Source organism: Tympanuchus pallidicinctus, unplaced genomic scaffold, assembly GCF_026119805.1.
Source record: "Tympanuchus pallidicinctus isolate F22 unplaced genomic scaffold, pur_lepc_1.0 scaffold9, whole genome shotgun sequence".
In the NCBI taxonomy this organism is placed as follows: Eukaryota; Metazoa; Chordata; class Aves; order Galliformes; family Phasianidae; genus Tympanuchus; species Tympanuchus pallidicinctus.
In genome coordinates, this window is record NW_026294813.1 from 12,761,046 (window position 1) to 12,782,555 (window position 21,510).

The following is a 21,510-nucleotide window of genomic DNA, read 5'->3' on the forward strand; positions in this document are numbered from 1 at the left end:
AGCTGGCAATTTGGTGAGGGTAAAGTATTAACATTTTGATATGATTAACTTCATAAGTAGATAAGTGATATGGAAGCTATAAAACTTGTAATGTGACCTTGTATTTAGCCTTTAATTGTAAGATGCTCTGCTTTGTGAATGAACGGGTACAACCCTTGTATCTTCAAGACTCTCTGATCTTAGCTAATTCTGTAATGAGTATTTTGGATACTGATAAAAACTTTTCCCTTCCCTAAGGTGGCAGTGGCGACAAAGAATCCGACTGTATCTGGAAGGAACTGGTATTAACCCTGTCCCTGTAGATTTACATGAACAGCAGCTGAGCCAAGAACAACACAGCAGAGCTCATATAAATGAAAGATTCCAGGATCAAAGTAGGTTAAAGTCTGTGACAAGAATGTAATCACTTTGCTATGATAACTTTGAATAGGAGGCATAGATTTGTAAGAACTGAAATATTTGAAGTGTGGTCACTGTGTTTGAAAAGTGGGAAGTGGTGATACTTGTTAGCTCAAGGTTCAGGCTCTGGGTTTTTTAGATGGGAGTATGATCGTCTTCTATGTTTGTTAAGTGGTTTCTCTTAGGATTACTTGGGGTTACCATAGGAACAGTTTACCATGAATTTATCAGGTCCACACTGAAAGTGTCTCTGCATACACTTCTACTACATTTGAGGTAGATTACCTCACAATTGAAAAATAAGCTGTCACTCTGTGTGCAAGCAGATGAAAAAAGACAAGTGACAATGTCTTCTTGGGTAATTCTTTGGTCATCAAACACCTTCCATTGTTTTCTTTATGCTGGACTGAGAATTCAAGAGCCTCATTTATCCAGTCCTGTATTTCTTCACTGAGAAATCCTGTTCATTATGAAATACTCATTAATTCCTTTAAACTACCTTTGATGTAACTTCTAATTCTTAGAACTTAATCTAAAATATTTATTAAGTCGCTGTCAGTGACTAGAAAAGGAGATAATCAGTCTGGTTGCCCATTGGTTCTCAGGCAAAGCAGTGTCTGAAAACGTGTGGCATTGGTTTTCTGACCTTGGTTCAACTACTTGTACTTTCCACTAAAGGACAATAACTAGGTACAGACTAAACTGGTGAAAAAGTCCTTGAAATGAAAATTGGGCATTGAGAACCAACATCTAAATGCAAACATGGGCAGTAAAGTGTGTCTTCCAATGAATCATGGATTGTTTTTGAAAATCTAGGCTTTGGAGCCATGATTTAACATGATTCTTTTCAATATCTGCAGGATCTGATGTTTCTGGTCCACATCTTTTACCAGTAAGAGCACTCAATGAAGTCTTCATTGGGGAATCTCTTTCATCCAGGTATGTGTAATTTTTTTTTGTTGTTGTTGCAATGGCTTCATTTCTTTTCATAACTCTGTAGTGGGCAATCACTTACGATGTCTTTGCTGTCAAATTTCTGCTCTAGCATCAATCTAGAATCCAGTAGGTTGGATTGCTGCTGGTTATGAAGCGTGTATTCAGAAATTAAGTGCAAAGTGCAGTGCTGTAAGCATCTGTTTTTCTATTCTCCAGTTTGGCCATTCTCTCCTCTGTTCTTGTCTGTTACTTTCTTAGCTAGCTATTATCTAATCATATACTTTCAGTTACTGTCTTTACCGTGAACTGAAGATTTCAGAAGATGACTTTGAATTGTTTACTCTTCATTAGCCTAGCATGACCAAACTGAAATACTAATAATAACTTCTTTCCCTGCCTCTGTATTTAGAAGCCCTGCATTTGGCTGAAGCCTTGTTATTGCAGGAAAATGTCCTTGTTCTAAGAAGACAGTTTGTATCACATAATGGTACTGCATTATGCGATGTACCTTCTTGACTGTCCTATCTGAAGATAAATGCATTTCTGTTAGTCAAACAATAACAAGAAGGATATGGGGAATATGAATGGGGCTTTGAGGAAGGAGTTAAAACATGATCCTCAGTCAGTGCTTCACCAAACTTTTACTTGTATTTTATATCCTTTTATTCTGTATTTTTTTTTAAACTTTAGTGTGTAACATCTTCTTGTGTTTGTACAGTGCCTGGGACACTGTGATTGCTGCTGGAAACAGTATAAATGTTCCATGAGTGCTTTATCTTCCATCTGGACTGCAGCCTCAGACTGGCAGAAGGAATTAGTCTCAAACAGATACATATATTGCTGTCTACTAATCAAATATAATTTTATCAAGATTCTAAAACGTTTACTTAATGTACAACGATAGAGGAACACAAAGCTGCTTTCCAACACTTTACAATAGCCCTCTACATCTGAATGTCATAAATACACTGTTTCTTAGTTCAGTATTTTTGAGAGGCAGTGAAGAACACAATACCTGTAGGAACAAATCTCTAGTAATAAATCTTGTGTTAATAGGACTTGAAGACTTTCAGTAATGATGTCACACAGATGGGTCTAATTTTTAAGGCTCAAATAAATTTTTATTTTTAAGGCTGAAATGCTGCATAAGAAGACAAAGTACTAGTGCATCTTCAAAATGTCAGTTGAGAAAACAAGAAAGTATTACAAGCTTTGTATTTTTAGTTTGTCCAAATCAAAACATCAGTCACTAAAAGCTCAGTAAACTTCTTTTATTAAGAAGTTCAGTCATGTGAACACAGTGAAAGGGATGTGTTTCCAAGGGGTTATCTATTTATCTGAGGGCTGTATCGTACTATTTCTTTTAGGCATCAACAACTGTTCTTAAATATGACTGGAAGTTCTGAAGCTTGTCGAGAGAGATTGGTTGTGATAGGCCTAAGATGAGGAATCCTCTAATACATCAATAATACCGTGCTACATGAATCCTCTGATACATCATAATACCAGTGATGATTGTGCCCCACGACTTGAACACCTGAGTTTTAGGAAGAATTTGTCTTGAGGAGAAACTCAAAAACCTGCTGAATGCAGTTTTTTAAAAAAAAAAAAAAAAAAAAAAAGCAAGCTGTCTGTGAAGAATCACAGTGGGTTTTTAATTACTGAAGTGATCATGAATTCAGCTTGAAGCCATGCTATTATTTACTTTTAGTGTTCCCTGTTGTAATTTTGAGACCCAGTCACAGCATAAGAATTTATGCAGTAATTCAACAATTATACAAGAAAGGTAATGTATTTGCAGTTTCATTTCTGAGTACAGCAAACTCTGCTCATATGCAAAGTCACTGCCAAATGATCCAGAGGTCTTCACATGGAATTGAATATTAAAAGTGGTTGCAAGGAAAACTGTCTAGAACTTCATGCTGCAAATTGCTTTTGTCCATTATAACACCTGCTATAAAACTGAGTGAAAAGTGACCACCAAATTGAAATACTCAACAAAGCCTGTGAAATTGTCATCCAGATTTGAAAATATCCCCTATAAATTTTTATGTGCCTGATAAGGCTGTGTGTTCTGTCTTATTCAGGGAGAACTTTAAGTCCTGCAAACCCAGTTTTAAATTCTCGCTTCATAGGGCCTCCTATTATGAGATATCAGTTGATGATGGTCCTTGGGAAAAGCAGAAGAGTTCAGGGCTCAATGTATGCACAGGAACAGGATCAAAAGCATGGTAAGTACATGGTGCTGCTTTGACACAAAATATTGTTTCAGATAAAGTAGACTGACTTTGCTGAAGCATATTGTCCATATTGTGACTGTTGAGCTATGAATAACCAATGTGTATCAGTTATGTCTAAATAGTCTCACTGTTAGACATAGTATGAAGCTGTTTTGGGTGTTTGAGAGGAGAATTTCTTCCTTATGGATATGGTGAGAAGAATTGAAAGGATGAGGAGCTGAGGAATTGTGACAAAAGCTTACCTGAAATTTTGCTCGGAAGTTTGTATGCCCCTAGAGAGGAGAGGTTGGGAATGTTGAGGGAGAGATCCTGCTCTGTCCAGTGGGTTTCTCTGGAGTAGTCTCGTTGGTTAAAATTAAACTGCTTAGATGAAGAAGCTCAAGAAAACATTTATGAAGACTGAAGCTTTAATAGCAATGGGAAGACTTGTACTTAAGTGTTGTCTGGCACATCTGTTTTTTCGTTATTGGATTTCCAGGTCTCTTTCAAACTTAACTGAAAAGGCACCTTTTTTTTTTTTTTTTTTTTCCAAAATATTCTTCTTAGATGAAGAAGCATATATCCAAGGAGAGCTGTACTAATCAAAGAGTAGATTTCCTTAGCAGCAGTTTAAACAATCTATAGTGTTACATGCAAATCTGATCAATTTAATTTTCTGTACAGTGGGAAAGATTTGGAAATGGGCTATCCTTATCATTTAAGGTTGTACAAGCTGGATTTTTCTGGCAAGCTAAGGTGACCTAAAATTGAAGCTTTTAATGAAATTGGAAAAATGAATATTCATGCTGTAGCCATGGTTACTGGGCTTAAATATTCACTGTAATTCAGAATCTTGTATTCAGTCAGCATAACTTTGTCCTGGAGGCTGCCAAGAATGAAACTGGCAGATTGCTAGGAGAACTTTCCTAGTGTTTGGTACTTTGGGAACATATAGTTCAAAAGCTGTTCTTATGCATTTCATTTGCCTGTTTTCTATTGAGCAATCTCAGCAGAGGATTCCAGGATTCCTGTTTTCTTTGCTGTAACTGGTGTCTGGTTTAGGGGTCTTGTTGAGATTTCAGAGCTCCTCAGTATGCAAGGCGTTTAAATTTAAACGTCCAAGAACTTCTTTAGCTGCCAGGTTAACTAGTTAGGAGGGAGAACAACCATCCATCTCAATTTCTTCTCAGCATTTGTTCAGGTTTGTAGATTGGAAGTCAGTGAGAGGAATACTGTTGGAAAAACACCCATGGCATTTCTGTAGTGTGTTATGTGGATGTCTGTTGCATTTTAAGGTGTTTTACAGCCATAACAAAAGACCTGGACTGAGAATTGTAAGCTCCACTGAGAACTAGGCAACTGCCATGTTCATAGTACCTGTGCACAGAGGCAGCAGTCAGTTTTTGAATCTGGTCCCAGGAGGAAAACTGCTGTCCGCCTATGCTTAACAGCATTCTTAATTTTTCCATTGTCTGAAACCTACTTTTAATCTGTATGCAAGATACTTGGGGATTTTGTTTGTTCCCTTTAATTTTATTGCTTACCAAACAAGACTTTTACTTTTCTGTTTAGGTCCTATAATATTAACAAGGTAGCAAATCAAGCTGTTGAAGAGATTCTTAATATCGGTGAGTGAACAGCCTGGCATCACCTGGCTCAGTTCACACAAAGATACTCTTCTCTAATAGGTGCTCTTCTTAATCTTGTTCCAACAGCTAAAAAGCATGGAAGTTTGAATATGCCACTGAACACAGAACTAGTACAAAAAGGTTAGTGAAAAAGGCAAGATTTATTAAGATATCATAAATGTTGACGAGTTTATTTTTATATTCTCAGCACCACTTCAGCTGTTTTAGTGCTCTTGCAATGTTACTGAATCAGAGAATTGTAGCTGTTAGAAGGGAGGTCTGCAGATTGCATAGTTCAACTCCCATGCTAGTGCAGGTTCTGTAGAGCAGATTGCATAGGAAAGCATGCAGCTGTGTTGTTCCAGAGAAGGGGACTGGGACTGCACAACCTGTCTGCTTGATCCTGTGCTCTATTACCATCAAGGTAAAGAAGTTTTTCCTCTTTAATCTTTTTCAGAAATATTATTTACACGAATTTGATGGAAAAACCTCTGACTTGAAATGAAAGCAGTAATTTAGACTTTAGAATGTGTAGATCTTCATGAGAATTTCAGTTGTCCTAAGATTTGAAACATTAAATACTTACTCAGTTGAAGAAATTAGTGAATGTAAGTCATGGAATAGAACTTAGGTCTTGTAGAATCACCTGAAAGGTGAAGGCTGTTAAACACCTGGCAAGTCTCAATATTATATCTCCAAATAGGGAAGCTGTTCTTTCCTGGACAAATGTGTTTTTCTGAAAAATTCTATCTACAAAAACTAATGGCTGATTTCTATTTACAGTAACAAATGATTACAATGAATCCCTGCTTTATAGTCCAGAAGAACCAAAGATGTTTTTCAGCATCCGAGAACCTATTGTAAACAGAGTTTTCTCTAGCAGTCGGCAGCGTGGCTTCTCTTCAAAGTAAGTGTTGACCGTAGCAGCTACTGAAGATCTCTACATTCTGTATTTTCTGTATGTAGGTAACACAGGAGTTTTCCTTAAAGTGTTTCAACTGCCAGTTTGTGTTTTCAGTGGCTTGAGTATAGTTCTGGTAAGAACAGGAAGAGGTTTCCAAGCTGCATTATGCTTTCATAACATCTGAGCCACACACAGTCCTACAGAATAAAAGAATCACACTGTGCTCAGTTCTGCGCACATGCCATTGCCCTCACTATGAGACAGGCATTGACAAACTGGAGTGAGTTCAGGAATGGGTCTCTAAGAGTATTATGGGGCTAAAACACATGGCACATATGGGAAGGAGTCATGTTGAGCCTGAAGAAGACGAGACTAAGTGGGGTAATACAGTTCAAGTTATAGAGCAGAAAAACTCTGCAGAGCAGAAGAGTACGAGGCAACAGTCGTGACCTATATGTTATAGAATTCTGATAAGGAAATATTTTTCACTGAGAATGGTCTGGCAGTAGAATAGGTTGATGAGAGACTGCTGGTAGTATTCTTGGAATAGTCCAAACTTGAAAAGGCAAGACTGAAAGCAGCATAATCTATCTTTGAAGTAAGGCCTGCTTTGAGTTGAAGGCTGTGGCCTAGATCTCTTCCAAACTAAATTGTTCTGTAATTTAGTCATTTTAACATTGAGCACTTTTTATGGAACTCACTATAGTTAAGTAAATAAAAACATATGCAACTGTTATTGTATGTTTAGAGTAACTATGCTGAGAACAATACAGTGTGTCAATATCAACCAAATGTTAATTCAACCTTTTATGTCAAAACAAAGGAGTCTGACTTTGGAGACTTGAATTCTCCTTTTGAGCCACAGCTGTGTTGCAGCATTTTATGACATAGTAAAATTATAATGTCTTAAATGTTTACTGCTTCTTAGTAATTTTGATCTGGGAGGTTTCCAGGTTGAATAAACCTAGAGAGATGGTACAAGAAGAGTTCAAAATAGAAATAAATAACTGAATTTTCATCTGTAAGTGCTACAAGATCAATTCCTGTCCTGTCGACAGGGATAGGATATACTATAAAAACTCTCCTGCAGTAAAAAATGTCTACATAATTCTGAGAGGGGTATCTGTCCATTTTTTTTTTTTTTTTTTCCTTGAATTAGTTTTTGCTGCCTCTCATGGTTTGTCTTTTGCTCTCTGTGCTAAAAATCTTGCTATTGCTGTTCTTTCTCTTTTTTGAGATACTTTGTCTAAAGTGAAACGCGGTAATGTGCCTCCAGGCTTCAGACTTGGCAGAGACTGGCTTGACATTTGGGCCATCCTTCCAAGTTTTTTTATCTTTGTGAAAGATGATCTTCATGAAGATTTAAGTCACTGGAGTAATTGCCAATTAAATCTTGGAGATCAGAACATGTTTAGACCAAGGCCTGTTTGTGGAACAGTCAGGCACATCTGTGTAAGACTGCAGTCTTGCAGCTTTTCTGAAATCACTCCTGGATCCCATCTAGCAATATTAAGATAAATAATAATAATTGCTGAGAACAATATTAAAGAGCATTCTAATTTGCTGTATATTTGAAAGAAGAAATCTTGACAGATGTTAATTTCACTTATAAGTGAAGAAGATGGTTAGTAGCTTTATTCTGTCTGGACCAGCTGTAGAAGAGCTGCCTTAAAATTTTTCTGTTAACCAGACAACATACTGGTCACACTCTTATTATTAAAAGGAAATTGCTGCCATAACTACTGAAGTTGTGTGGCAAGCATTCTGACCTTCAGCCTTGTGTTTGAAATGACTTTATCTTTTCTGTCAACGATTCATACAGCACAACAGAATACAGTAATATCCAAAGTATTTGAGATACTGCTAGTTGTAAATGCATGTTCCATTTAACTTCAAAGCCAATATACTGAAATCATGCTAATTATGTAAGACTTCTTTTCTGTGAAAGATTAGGCAAACCTTTATTAAATGGGATCATCAGTAGCTTTGTTTAAAAATGCACTGAACTCCAGTTTCATTTTCAGGTGTAGCATTATAAGAGTCCTCAGACTTTTGGAGTAACAGCCTTCCTTTGAATAGGTCTTCTAATTCTCTCTGCTGTGATATTGTTACGTATGCTCCTGTATGATTCAGCATTACTGGTCCATGCAAAGAAACATTCAAGAGACAGTCTCTTTGTTCAGGTAAGTGCTTCTGTGAACCATCTCACTTCTAAACTGTTCTATTTTTTTGTTGGCAGAGTCTGTGTCCGTTCTCGTTGTTGGGATGCATGTATGGTTATAGATGGAGGAACATCATTTGAGTTCAATGATGGCGCAATAGCTTCAATACTGATTGATACGGAGGATGCACTGTGCACTGTTCTGTTCGAAGAATGAAAGAACCCTAGTGTCTTCTGCTGAAGCAATTCTGGATCCAGAGAGAGAACTCCTGGAGAAGGACAGCACATCGTAATGCTGCATTAATTTGGAAGTTGGCTTTTTTTTGGTTGTAAGAGAAATTGGAGAAAAACTGAGGTGCTTTTCATTCCTTGGGTTGGGGATATCTTGGAAGCCTATTTATGCTGTTTTTGCATCTGGTGTATAAGAAATGTATCTGAAGTCTTACCTCTAAGTTCAGTGGAGATTGACATTTTTTAACCTGTATGGCAAATGTGAATATCTTTTTGAACCATGGGTAGATGGGTTTAAATACTAAGTCAGTAGCACTCAATATTCAGATGTACAGTTTTTTAATAAGTGTGGAACTGGTTAAAAAAAAATAAATATCTTCATACATCCACTTTTGTAGAAAATCTGTCAAAATCTAGATATTTGGTGCAAGGATATATAGATTTTGGTAACTGCTAATGTTGATGTAATAGAAACACAAATCTTTTGTATGCTTTTCAGAAATTTTACAACTTTGTAGTTTCATATGATTCATGACAAATTTCTTGGCTCATCCAGTTTTTTTTTCTACTTTGTAGATTTGTATCAAAAGTGAAAGCCTGGTTTAATTTCCAGCTCTTTCATATTTTCAGTGAGGTAGCTCCTTCCTTTGCTCTTTGAGTAGAGGGAGACTTGAAACTTAAGGCTTTTATTGAGCCCTTTGCTATGAATATGAAACTACAGAAAATGTGCTTAAGACAGTTCCTCATTGACTGGAGTATATGGCTTGCAGATGTCCACTCACAGGGTGTGAAGTTATCATAAAGAAAGATACGGACCTTAAGTTGAATGATTTGAAGTTTTAGGTTCTGAGTTTCTTTACAACTGCAGAATAATGAAATGCGCTCAGCTGAGTCCTACTATGTAGGCTGCTGTGAAAGCAATGCTTCCTGCTTCTTTCTGTGGAAACAACAATGGTATAAGGAGCACAGTAACACTTCTTGATTGAGCAAATTCTCAGCTACAAAATACTGTTTCTCAACAGTCACCACTACTGATCAGCAGTGAATGCAGGCTTGCTCATAAAACTGCACCACAGCATGATGACCCACTGTTGCAGCCACTGCTAAAACATACCACTCACCATGTTGTGCTCACATCCACTGTTTGTTCTCCTTGAACATTCAGGAAGTGTCATTGAATGTCAGTGGGTGCCACTTTTTGCACATGAAGGAGTTCAGTTGCAAACCTTTGGTTCATCTGCACTTCCATGTCAGGTGCCATTTTGTCAGACTGCCCCTCTGCTGCCATCTGTCACGTGGCAACAACATGTAATGGAATATTGGTGGGAAGGTTCCTCCTATACTGCCATACCATCAACATCTGCTTGTGACATAACAGGCCAATAAAAGAGGAGACATTACTTTTGGAGCAGCCCTTGTAGTTAGAGTGCAAATAATACTTACATGTTACCCTGTTAATTTCCCCACAAAATTTATGCTGAATTCTAACTGATACTGAATTGACAACAAATATAGTTTTATGTGCCTCTGATTATGTATGCTATAAAAAACTGGTTGTAGAAGAGGAAGTGACTTTGTAGATACTGTTTTAGAGAAACTGTGAACTTTGCCTTTGAAAATCTGTGCTGAATAATGCATAGATCAGAGGGCAGAATTTGACAAAATGAAGATTTCTACAGCAGGAACTCTTCTGACACATGACTTGAAAAAAAGTTTTTTTCCTGTCTACTAGGAAAAATGTATTTCCAAAAGTGAGTTTTTTCAAACTACTTTTGAATGAAGAGACTTCTGTAATAGATGTTCTCAGTTTTAATGGGGATGTTCTCCAGTGTGGCCAATCAATGTATTTATTGCCAATCACAAAATATAAACTTTTATAGCTGTAGGAAGTGTATGAAGGATTTTTCTTTCACACTGTGTTAGTTTTTGTATTCAGTTAGAAACAGAATTTAGAAATGGGTTTCAGTTCTAAGAAAAACCTGGTATCTATGGAACTTGTTAAAAATAAGCTATCACTGTGTTGTGCACATTTCACCTTTAAGTGTGCTGTAGACCAATTTATTCACCTGATCTTGAGTTATCTGGACTATAGAGCAGAAGAGGAAAAGCAAAACAGCCAAATATTCTTTCAGAACTATATAAAGAGCAAAGCTCTTAATACCTAAAGTAGTTTGCAGAATTTATCTAAATGTAAAGATGCAAGACTTTAAAACATTGGCCACACAGGATAAGGTTACTCATAATCCCTTCATAGCCAGTTATAGATTGCCCTACGTGCCTTTTGTCCAGGATACTCATCCACTTGGTGTTAAGATTCAAAAAGCAATGCCAGTAACATTAATTTATGATTTCCTAGGACTTTACCAACAACTCTGAGATTAAAATCTTATTTAGTTACTCAGTTTAGCTGCATAAGTAAAATTTTCTGGCAAGGAACCTATATGCTACTTATTCAGAGACATTTGTGCTGTAATGTTTTAAAGATTAGCCTGAGTCGGTTGTGTTCCTGATAAAAATACTCTTACTCTGAAGGTTGAGACTAAAACACAATGTTTTCAAGTCCTGTGTACCCAAAGTATAATCTGATTTAGGGTTTACATTTTGCAGTTAAGTTCCTGACTGTTACTTAGCAAACCGTAAACCTGACCTACTCATGAGTGGCCTCTACTGGTTTTGTCTGTATTTTAATTGCACTTCTGTTATAGCATTTACTGGTGAATGCTTGATTTAAATAACAAGGATGGGATAGAGATCTATAATAGATAATCAGTAAGCAGCTACCTTTTCTATTAAAGAATTGTAAAATCCTTTGTTATAAAGGAAAGCAGTAGAGACAACTTACCTTGTAGACAATGTTCTGTGACAGGGCTGAGTATTGGTATAACACTGATTTATTTGGCCTGGACTGGCACTGAACTCTTCTACCTGCTGAATCAAATAAAATCCATGGTGTCATCTTTTAGTGCCAGTCCACACTTGTGTTCTGCTAAACTAAACAGGTTGTCTTTGCTTTTTTTTTTTTTTAATTTCTACATTATGTAATAAAATTAAAAGTTTAATAGATGCTTGAAGTTGTCCCAGGCCTGATTTCAACTTAAATATATATATATAATGCATATGTGATGTGTGTGTTTATTGTGCTCACCTTCCTTTCATTTACTAAGCATGACATTATGATACCCTGTCATCTAAATCACAGTTGGTAAGACACTGATTGCACAAGTTTCTGCTTTTTCAGTTATGCAAAAATGGTGGTGGCAAATCATTAGTACAATATAGCGATTCCTTAGCTTTTTATTAAATGCAAAACATGTTTTATGGGGTTACATTATACAGAGAGAGAAGAATTACAAATAGATACACCTTTCATCTTGAAGTAAACTTTTAAAGTAATTTAAGGCATGAAAACTAAAACTGCAAACAAGCAATTTTCCACACTACTTTGCTGTGTACTTATTACTAAGCTTTTTATCTTTGGACTGACTTTGGAAGACACTATGCCTATGCAACAGCCTATTTACCACAACAATGGTATATCCCCTACTGTTGCTCACTGCTTGCAAGTTTTGTGCTAAAAGATGATAATAACTCTTACCCTTATCCCTGGAACATGCCTAGCCCACAGCAGGACTGAGCCACATCTGTTCCCCAAGAGGTGGGGGGCTCATTACTTGTCCCTAGTCTTAGTTTGGTTGTTTTTTTGTTTGTTTGTTTGTTTGGTTAGTTATTTAACTTTTCCTGTGACAATGTTAGCTTTTCCTATTAGTGTTAAAAGATACAGGAAGTTAAATGATACTAGAAACTTAAGCTAAAAGAGAAATGGATCTCTCTTAATAGCACCAAAGGAGTTCCTCTCAAAATCCCTACAGTGCAGCCCCAGTTTTTGTTGCTGCTCTGAGTTCTAGAACCAAGATACTCACTCCTGCAACTTTTTTTTCAATATACTAAATGCAGCTGAAAGACCCTAAGAAAGAAGTTTGGAGATTTCATCCCTAATTTAAGTTCGCTTAAGCAAGGAAAAGCAACATGAAGTCTTGAAGAAAAACTTCATTTGTATTGCTTCTTGTTTGTACAGTATTGAGCTCTTAAGTGCTTTCCTCCGTTCCAATGCTCCTTTACTGTTTCCATGTTCAGTGAATTCAGACTCACTCTCCCAAACAGGGTAGCTTCACATCTTAGTATACATATCACTCAGTTAATAATTTTAATGATTTTGATAGCATTATTTGATTTCTGTAAACTTCAGACCAGCAGGAAACTAAGCCATCTAGTACCTCCACTGATTTTTCCAGGAGTTGCAGAGCTGGAAGATTTAATCGAAAGCACTTTTACAATGCCTAAGAACAATCATAGCTGCATCAAAACCTGCAGCAGTTAATAAAGGCTGTAACAGTTCCATTACAGTGATTGTTTCACAATATTTTTTTTTTTGAAGTAGCTCTCCTAAAACAAAAATTTTCTACAATTGCTTACAGATCATCAGATTTCTAAAGGCTTTTTTTTTTTTTTTTAAAGAGTATAAACATACTTATAGAACTACATTATGGCGTAAGACCAAGATACAATACTTTAAAAAACAGAACTATGATTAGATGTGCTCTGACATTCTGCTTCTCAAGGAGCTTCACTACACGGTGCATTCATGGCATCCATCGTACAAGATCACTAGCCACTAAGGTTTCTCAGTGACAATCTGCATTTGATACCCCAAATTTCATGGTTCTTTTTACTGCCAACAGTTGGCCTTGCAATAGTTGTAAAATGTGAACAATTGATCTTCATGTCAGGAAGCGTCTCCTTGAGGAGCTGTAGGGAGCTATCAGTCACTATTCCAAATACCTGAAGAGTCTTTAATGTTGGAATTTCACCAAGTTCTCTAGAAAGAGAGTAGTGAGAAGTTAATCATTATACTGAAAGCATTTTTGCAGTCTATACCCGAACTAGCTAAATGTACTTTTACTGAATTTTTTAGGCTTAAGTTTTTTTTTCTTGAGGGCATACTATTTCAGATGCAAAATAGGATAGAGCTGAATAGTTGCAATAATGAAAGGCAGGAAAAAAAAAAAAGCCTTTGAGCAAATAACTCTAAGCTGTGTTTCAGTGCCAACCAATAACCAATGCAGGTGCACAGAAAGGAAAGGTATATAGAGATTCTTACACTGGTCAGCAAATACCATCCACTCTGTTAACGTTTCTGAAAGCAAGTTATTGATTGCTGCACAATTAAAAACCTAATGCTGACACTGTCACTGACAGGACTGGAACCTCAAAGTAATGCCTTTAAACAGACATGAGGCACATGTAGAACGTACTGCTCAACAACTACAGACTGGAAACATTATTCAGATACCTTTGGTTCCAGTTTGTATTCTTAAAGGTTCACAACCTAGTCACCACGTTATTTTACTCCTACTTTGTACCAGTATGTTTATCAAAACAGTACTTGCAGTTCTTAAGCCCAAAACACAGCATGTTTAAAATTATTTATCCTCTGAATTAGTAAACCAAAGCCATTTAGGGATTACTTACACTAAGGCAGCAGGTGATATTTGGTAGCATCGGCTGAGACAGAGATGTTGCAGAAAGATGAGCTGATGAAAATATTGGAAACACTCCGGCTTCAACATCACACTGTCGCTGCATGAGAGCATATTAATTAGAAGTTATCTTTTGATTATAAAACAGAAGTAAATTTGATATCTCTAAAATTCAAGCTGAGAAGTGTAAAACATCCACTTGTTTTCCTGCCATTACAGCACTTCCTGCTCGATACAGAAGTAACCCATTCCTAACGTGTGACACGTTTTGATTTTCACTGAAGGGCAAAAAAATAAAAATTCTCTGCAAGTAGATTTTCTGCAGCAGAAATCAAAGCAGTTCTGTGGCCATGTAGTATGAGAGCTGAAAGATATTCTCACTAGGGTACCATAAGCCCGTATGCTTCCTTTTATTTTATCTGTTGACTGCTACCATTTATTAGTTAACAAATCATTTATGTGCTACTATTTACTATTTACTCTGAAGTAAAAAAGAAATTTTTAAGTTAGTTACTTATTCCAGATTAAGTTAAAACAGATAGTAATTTTTTTCTAAATTTAACTTGGGAAGCAACTTTTGGCTGTGCAGTCCTACTCAACTACTAATTACTGCTGTATGGTTACTGCAGAGCAGTATCATTACCAATCCCCTGAACCATAAGGACTTAAGGACTACCTGCACAGGAGTTCTTACCTTAGATCTAAGTGCACAAGGAAAGGACATCTTTCCACCAGCGTTTTAACATCTGTAAAGAAGTCACAGTCAGCCCACCTTTCAGTTATAAAGACATACGTGCTTTCAACACCTCTCATACTGATATTATTTGCCTTCCAAATTAACTGTAGGATCTGTAATATCTGTAGGATGTTACATTGGGGCAGAACCTAAGTAGTCATTATGTCTATTCTTTTTTTGAATGACCTTTTCAGCAGACACAACAGCAGAAGCCTTATCTAAAGAATGTTCCAAAAACTAAGCTTCTTTCCAATATACAATATCAGAAAAGATGATTCATAGTTAACACGAGATCTATTCCCCTGCTTGAGGGAATTAGTTCAAAAGCGAAGGCTATACCTTTCAAGTGAAGATGAAATTAGTTCTACCTATTTTTAAATTGAGAAGACAAATTATTTCATTCCTCAAGGCTAAGCTGGAGAAATTAGTAGGATCTTCTGACAATACAAACATTATGCTCTTTACAGAGCATAAAAATCAGTCTTAGCACACAGTATTTCTAATACTTAGAGTGGACACCAGTCAGAAGTAAATACAAAGCCTGCTGCTTTATTTCTTAGTGGAATAAATATTTTCCATGCTGATATTTACCTGATATTTGTAGGTTCTGTCTGTATCCACTTAAGTTTAGCTGGGTTACTTTTGAAGTAATGTGACTAACTGCTGTTTTGACATGAGTGGCTGTGAAGTCACACCAGGACAAGTTCAGCTCCTCCAACCTACACACAAAGAAAGAATGGTTTGGAAGAATAACTGAAATAGATGTTTTTGCCTTAGGAGTATCAACTGCATTAGATATATATAAGAACTCAAACTGTGGTACATCTACTACCAAAGTTCTTGTATTCGTTAATACAAACTTCTCAATAATTAAGCTCTGAAGCAGTTTGCCCAGACAGGCTGTGAGAAATCTGTCTGCAAAGGTTTTCAAGACTCAACTAGACAAAGTCCTGACCAGTGCTGAAATTAGAACATGCTGTAGGCAAAGGGCCTAAGCATCTTCCCAAGATCACTTTCAATCAAAATAATTCATGATCATTGTAGAAAGTTAAATGGTCAAGGGGAGATACTTCTTTTCATCTTGTATTTGGTTGGTGATGTGAACTTGTTCCCACTGACCAGATCTTACATTGAGAGGTAGAAACACAAATCTTTTGCTATCACTTATTAGCATTGTTCAGGTGACCAATTGCACTGTCATCATAGAATACCTACAGTTTTATATATGCACGGGTCAGGTTGTGACCTTACCTCAACTACACGCTCAGCAGCCAATAGCGTATCACCTGTCATACTACTGTTTTGTGTGCAGCTGCTAGAGATGTAATCAGAGGATAAAGGCAAAGTAGACTGCTTGACTAGAGCCTTCAGCTGTCAATCATTACGTAAAATCAAAAATATCATTTTTTTAATCAGATGGCAGACCTGATCTTTATGCACTGTGCATTCTACAGATACTGCCTTTCTTTAAGAAGCTCAGCATCCAAGTAATCCGATCCAGCAGCTGTAAGCATTAACTATCCAGAGCAAGATTAAGGTTTTGTCTGTCCACTGGTCTACTGCAGTTTGATTAAAAATATTACTGTGCAGAAACAAATTAAGAAGATTGTCCAACATCTCACAAGAACTCAGCAAAAAGATTGGGGTGTAAATCCCAGAGCTACTGAAGCTCAACTCAGTGACTTCTGACAGCAGATGGTTTAATCACTAGATCTGTTAATCTGAACCAGTGCTTCAAAAACTGCAGAACTGTTCTACCATGGATGGAAGAGCATAATATTTTCTGCCATTCATACTGTTCTCTGACTGCATAGGGAACTCCTGTACTCCACATTCAGATGGTATCTTCCTCAAACAAACTTGTATGCTTTCACACTGTGAGAATGATGTAGTGCTTTCATTAAGAAAATCAAATATACTAGCTAACCAAGTGGATGTAGATGAGTTTTGAACCAACCAAGACTTCCTTTAAGGATGATGACTAAAGAAACTTACAAAAAATTACTCAAGTACCTCTAAGTACCTCTTTGCTATTAAAGAAGGAAAGCTTGATGGAAAGAAATTATATAATTATTCAAGTAATAACCAACAGTTAAGCATTGGGGAACATAATAAGCCTCATAAGAAACATACTGACAGACAAACAATTAGAATGCCTATCAAAAAATAAAAAGGACAATTCCTCTCAGGAGTTAACAGTAAGTAGGAATAGCAAAAACTATTTTTGTCTTACATAGAACATTTGTTTAACATCAGCTCCAAAGCTTCTGCAGAAAACCCTGAGCACCCACAAAGATTTAGTCGTATCAGACTGGGGTTGTTAGCAATGCTCCTGTAGAAAAGAAAAAAAGATAAAATGTTGGAACATTGCTTTTATCACTAAGACACATGATAACGTTTATAAGTGAAGATTCCAGGCACGGAATTATTTGTTGAATGTGCAGCACTGCATCTTTAGTAAACAGACTCTATTAAAAGAGTCACTAAAGATCTCAACTGCTTGCTGCATCACGGCACAGTTTGGTAAAGGACACTTGCCTATTTACACAATGTTCCTGATATGCTTGCGTATTTATAACCAGCCCTCTCCTGTTACATCTCATTGAACAAACACCATGACCTATTCAAGATCATTGCATCTCTACAAAAGACTAAACAGTCTCACTACAGCACTTATTAGTGAAGCATTGGAAGAGATTGCCCAGAGAGGTTGTGGATGCCCTGTGCTTCCAGGCATTCAAGATCAGGCTGAAGAGGGCTCAGAGCACACTGGTCTAGGTGTAGATGTCCCTGTCCACTGCAGAGCACTTGGACTAGATGGCCACTAAAGATCCCTTCAAACTGAAATGATTATATGACTCAATCATCTTATTTTGGAAATCTTCTCTACGAGGCAGAGGTTAGTTAAGGAGGAAAATAAATAAAATAAAAAAACACACACATTTCCAAACAGCATTCCCCTTACAACTACTATATTTGTACACAGGGCAATTAAGTTCATTAATTGTTGCCTAATTTGTAAACAATTTTCATTTGGCATCACAAGCCAAACAATACTGGTTTATTTGCACTCTTTTTTTTCCTGATATGAGAAAAGCATCAGGAAACTCAAGAGTAGAAAGCAGATCACCCATAGCACTAGCCATCTAGCCTGGTTCCTAGCACCCCCATAATCATCTGATGTTACTGAGCTGGAGTTTGACTGCACGCCCATTAGTGCTTTTCCTGTTTAACAGAACAGTTCATGTGCTTGACAGAGTCTAATTTTTCAGATACCTTTTTCACTGAAGGTCAGCAAAGAAATGAGAAATGGTGCAGAAGCACACAGAGCATCTGGTAGAAAAGTTGCTGGAACTCCTTAAAATATAAAAGAATATATACACTAAATGTGAACATGTCCGGGGAGCACAGAAATTGGAAAAGTAGCTCTGCAGCTCACATGTAGGAACAGTGAAGGGACACAACCCCCACAGAGGTAAGTACTCTGAGAAAAAGGAAACAAACAAACAAACAAAAAAAACCCCAACAACTCTTCTAGACCTGTGTTTCTTCCCCACCTGGTCTCTTGGACATATAGGAAAGAGGCAGCTCACATAGCCTGCCAGCTAAATCCATTAAATGACTAGGGCAGGCCTTTTCAAACAACTCCTACAAGAGACAACTCCAACTGTATTCTGACCCTAGCCTGCACAAAAGAATGGCACTAAATGTAAGTTACTTATGAAATATCCCCAAACATTTCACTCACTTGATGATATCATCAGAAAGCACTAGTCCCTCCAAGCTGAGGTTCTCCAGTCTCTCACAACGACAAAGAATACTCTGGAGATCTGCAACAGATACTGTGCAATTTGACAAATCCATATGTTGAACCCGGAGAGGTCTAAGAGATGAGAAAGAGTGGTTAGTAAAACTGCACCAAAAAGCAACCACAAATTTCATATACCATAAATATATGCAATACTGTAAAAGCGTGCAAAGCTTACAGAGAGGAGTTGTATTTCTCAATATCAGCTGCATACTGTATGTATTACTAAGCTTGTTGGCTGTACCAATAATCTACCAGCCAAAACTTCAGCAGTTTTATCTTTCAGATACTTAAGAGGATTTATCAGAATAGCTGCAAGTCTATCCTGCTAGAGTTACACAGGTTTCTTGAGGTTCACACAGAACAGTGCTGATGAGGCTCGTATTTCCTGGTTCTAGAAGAAATAACTTGCAAGAACATGACGGTCCTGGAAGTATACTCCCAAATATATTAGCTTATTTCTTAATAACTGACTGATGAATACAGATCTTAGTTCAACACGTGCCTCACCACTGATCAGCTATTTCACACTCCACAGAGATGACAAACTGGTGAAGCTGTTAAAAAAAAACAAAAACAAAAAACAAAAACAAAAAAAACACCAACCAAACAAAAAACAAACAAAGAGAAAAACACTGAAAATTTGAGACTCCAATAACTCGGTACACAGTGAAAGCCTTACTTTGTGGTTTTAAACAGCGGATTCCCAATACAAGATCTTGGGCAGCGGAACACAATAACACCTGCAGGTAGCAACTGTCCAATAACTCCTGGTAGCAGACTTCTACAAGTCAGATCAAGAGTCTGCCAGAGAGATTCATCAAATCTAGGGAGAAGAATTTTACTCATTAGCAAGGAAAAGACATATCTTTGAGTACAACTACAGAAACTTTCCAGACTCACAAAAGGTTGAGAGGAAGAAAAGCCATTTAGTACAATTTAATAATGTTAAAATAGTTCAGTTGTCTTTTGAGACTATGCGTACTTACAACTCACATAATAGACTGAATTACACTTGAACATGCAAGATGAAAACCAAATCATTTATCAACCTATGGAAGCAAAGTTCTTAGCATTAAGTGACAAGAAGCAATACTTACGACAGACGATGCCACCTCTTGCAAATCATGGAAACTTTCAACAAGTCGTTCAGGGGCAAATATGCAAAGATTGCCAATAGAAGTTCATCTGGAAGTTCATCCCAAGAAACTCCTTTAGGGAAAGAGTGAGCATGCTCTAGTTAAAGCTGGCTCATTTTTGCCTACTGATGCCTTATTCACTTTGGTTGCCAGAAGGACAACTACAGTCTGTCCCTGGACTCTACATACTACTCATTCCTCTTTCATCTCTTCATTTTAAAAAATATTCTTCAGGAAATGAGAACATCTCAGCTATTTCATTTGTATTCTAAGGCTTGTATGCTTCCCCAAAAGCAGGAAGGGAAAAACAGGTCTAGAAGGACATCTGAGGATTTCTTGTCTCTATACTCCCCTGATGAAATGCCCATCCCTGCCACATACCTTACACCTCCAGAAGGCGCCCAAAGGGAGGTATGCATCTGTATAGTACACAGAGAAAAGTGGGTAATGGAAAGTGCTCTTCAAAACATCTCTCAGGAACTATTTAAGAATGTGTGCGACCCAAAATTCTCACAAACAGGTACACAGTTACCTAGTGTTTCTGTCTGCCCAGAAAAAAATTCTACATGTTGGAGCTCCAGAACAGCTGCCTACAACCCAGAGCTCATTTAAAAGCAGAAGTGTCTAAGGGTATTCCTGCTGCTCTGAGGACTGAATCCTTCCCCTGCCAGCCCAGAGTCCCTGCTGCACCCTTCCTGCAGTTTTCCAACAGGGACCCTTGCACGCATTAACATAGCAACCCCAATGGAGTGAGTGGCTGCCCCCTGGCACCCTGCAAGAGATGCGCATCTGGATTCTTGTGGTCTGAAGGGCCTGGTTTCTCAATTCTGAGAATTCCTATATAAAAAAATTCAAGTCCTTGGGTTTCAAAATTATGTTGGGAATGGCTGCAGCAATAGTTCCTACTAATTTAGCAGAGTAAACGAAAGCAGGGCCGCCTGCCAATACCTGGCTCTGTCTCCCGGAGCAGCCGAGGCCTGCGCACAATGACGAACTCCTTCTCCTTCACTTTCAGCCGCTTGTGGGGCGTGCAGGCCGGCAGCAGCGGCTCCTGAGGGGTATTCTCGTTGCCCAGCTTGTCCTTCTTCAGCACCGACACCCCCATGCCCGAGAGGAACTCCGAGGTCTTGCTGGAGTCCCAGTCCCAGCTGAAGCCAGCGGAGACATTGCTGCCGGAGGAGGGGATCTCCTGGAGATGTTTTCTGCACGGATTGAGGGATTACGGGATTCAGGGAGACCCGCGTTCTGCGAGGCCATCGCCACGTTCTCTGGAGGCCGGCGCGGAGTACAGAAAGGCGGCAAAGAGCCGCCTAGGCAGGGAGCAGGTCTCGCTAACAACCCGTACCCTCAAGTAGAGCAACAATCCCCGCTAAAAAGTTTAATTTTAACCCCAGTTCCCCCCTCCCCAGAGGAGCGGGGCGGTCCCTCAGCCCTCCCTCAGCGCCCACCCGGGCGGCGTGAGGGAGCGCCGCGCGCCTCAGCGGCCCGCACGGCTCTCGCGCCCTCAGCGCAGAGCGCAGCTCGCAGAGGCACGCGCGCTGCCTCCCGCCGCCCCCACAGCCGCGGAGCCCCGCGCGCTGCCCCCAGCCCTCCTCCCGGTTGATCTGCGGCCTCCCCGCGAGGGCCGATACTCCGCACGGCGCCAGTACCTGAGCATAGCGGCGGATGCCTGGGCGGGAGACCCGTGCTCCGCGCAGCGTCCGCCGAGCTCCGCGCCCGCCAGCCCCGCGCCAGCCCCGCGCCGTCCGCCGCGCGCCCGCTAGGCCCAGCCGACCGGAAGCCACTCGGCGCCCGCCGCGAGCGCTGCCGGGA

General features: G+C 38.6%; 2 protein-coding genes across 4 annotated transcripts in view; one reads left to right on the top strand and one right to left on the bottom strand.

Annotated features, from left to right (window-relative positions):
- The window catches only part of NADK2 (NAD kinase 2, mitochondrial), a 30,344-nt gene extending 18,750 nt beyond the window's left edge, over positions 1-11,594 (top strand). Inside the window, exons 6-12 of one of the 2 annotated variants that reach the window (XM_052670507.1) lie at positions 238-374; positions 1,260-1,338; positions 3,423-3,566; positions 5,127-5,182; positions 5,270-5,323; positions 5,966-6,089; positions 8,326-11,594. In XM_052670507.1, coding sequence (XP_052526467.1) covers positions 238-374; positions 1,260-1,338; positions 3,423-3,566; positions 5,127-5,182; positions 5,270-5,323; positions 5,966-6,089; positions 8,326-8,464 — 733 coding nt within the window. In that variant the 3' untranslated portion in view covers positions 8,465-11,594. The remainder of the gene's footprint in view (positions 1-237; positions 375-1,259; positions 1,339-3,422; positions 3,567-5,126; positions 5,183-5,269; positions 5,324-5,965; positions 6,090-8,325) is intronic. The other variant, XM_052670508.1, reaches the window with a different exon arrangement.
- A 160-nt stretch (positions 11,595-11,754) lies between these two features.
- SKP2 (S-phase kinase associated protein 2) lies at positions 11,755-21,479 on the bottom strand. Of its 2 annotated transcripts, none has more exons than XM_052670509.1 (10): positions 21,348-21,479; positions 20,647-20,900; positions 19,660-19,771; positions 19,242-19,385; positions 18,500-18,634; positions 16,985-17,083; positions 15,343-15,470; positions 14,710-14,761; positions 14,008-14,115; positions 11,755-13,354 (listed from the first exon to the last, which is right to left on the bottom strand). In XM_052670509.1, the coding sequence occupies exons 1-10, from the start codon at positions 21,353-21,355 to the stop codon at positions 13,144-13,146; spliced, it is 1,251 nt and encodes a 416-aa protein (XP_052526469.1). In that variant the 5' UTR covers positions 21,356-21,479; the 3' UTR covers positions 11,755-13,143. The 2 variants fall into 2 exon arrangements, with proteins under 2 accessions (XP_052526469.1, XP_052526470.1); XM_052670510.1 differs by having other exon boundaries at positions 20,647-20,867; positions 21,348-21,457.
- Positions 21,480-21,510: the final 31 nt, after the last annotated feature.

Bases quoted from the DNA above. Each gene is read 5' to 3' on its own strand.
- SKP2 (XM_052670509.1), bottom strand. The intron at 19,386-19,659 runs GTAAGTATTGCT...TCTTCTCCCTAG, and splicing joins AAGAGGTGGCATCGTCTGTC to ATTTGATGAATCTCTCTGGC. The intron at 13,355-14,007 runs GTAAGTAATCCC...CTCTCTTTCTAG, and splicing joins ATATCACCTGCTGCCTTAGT to AGAACTTGGTGAAATTCCAA.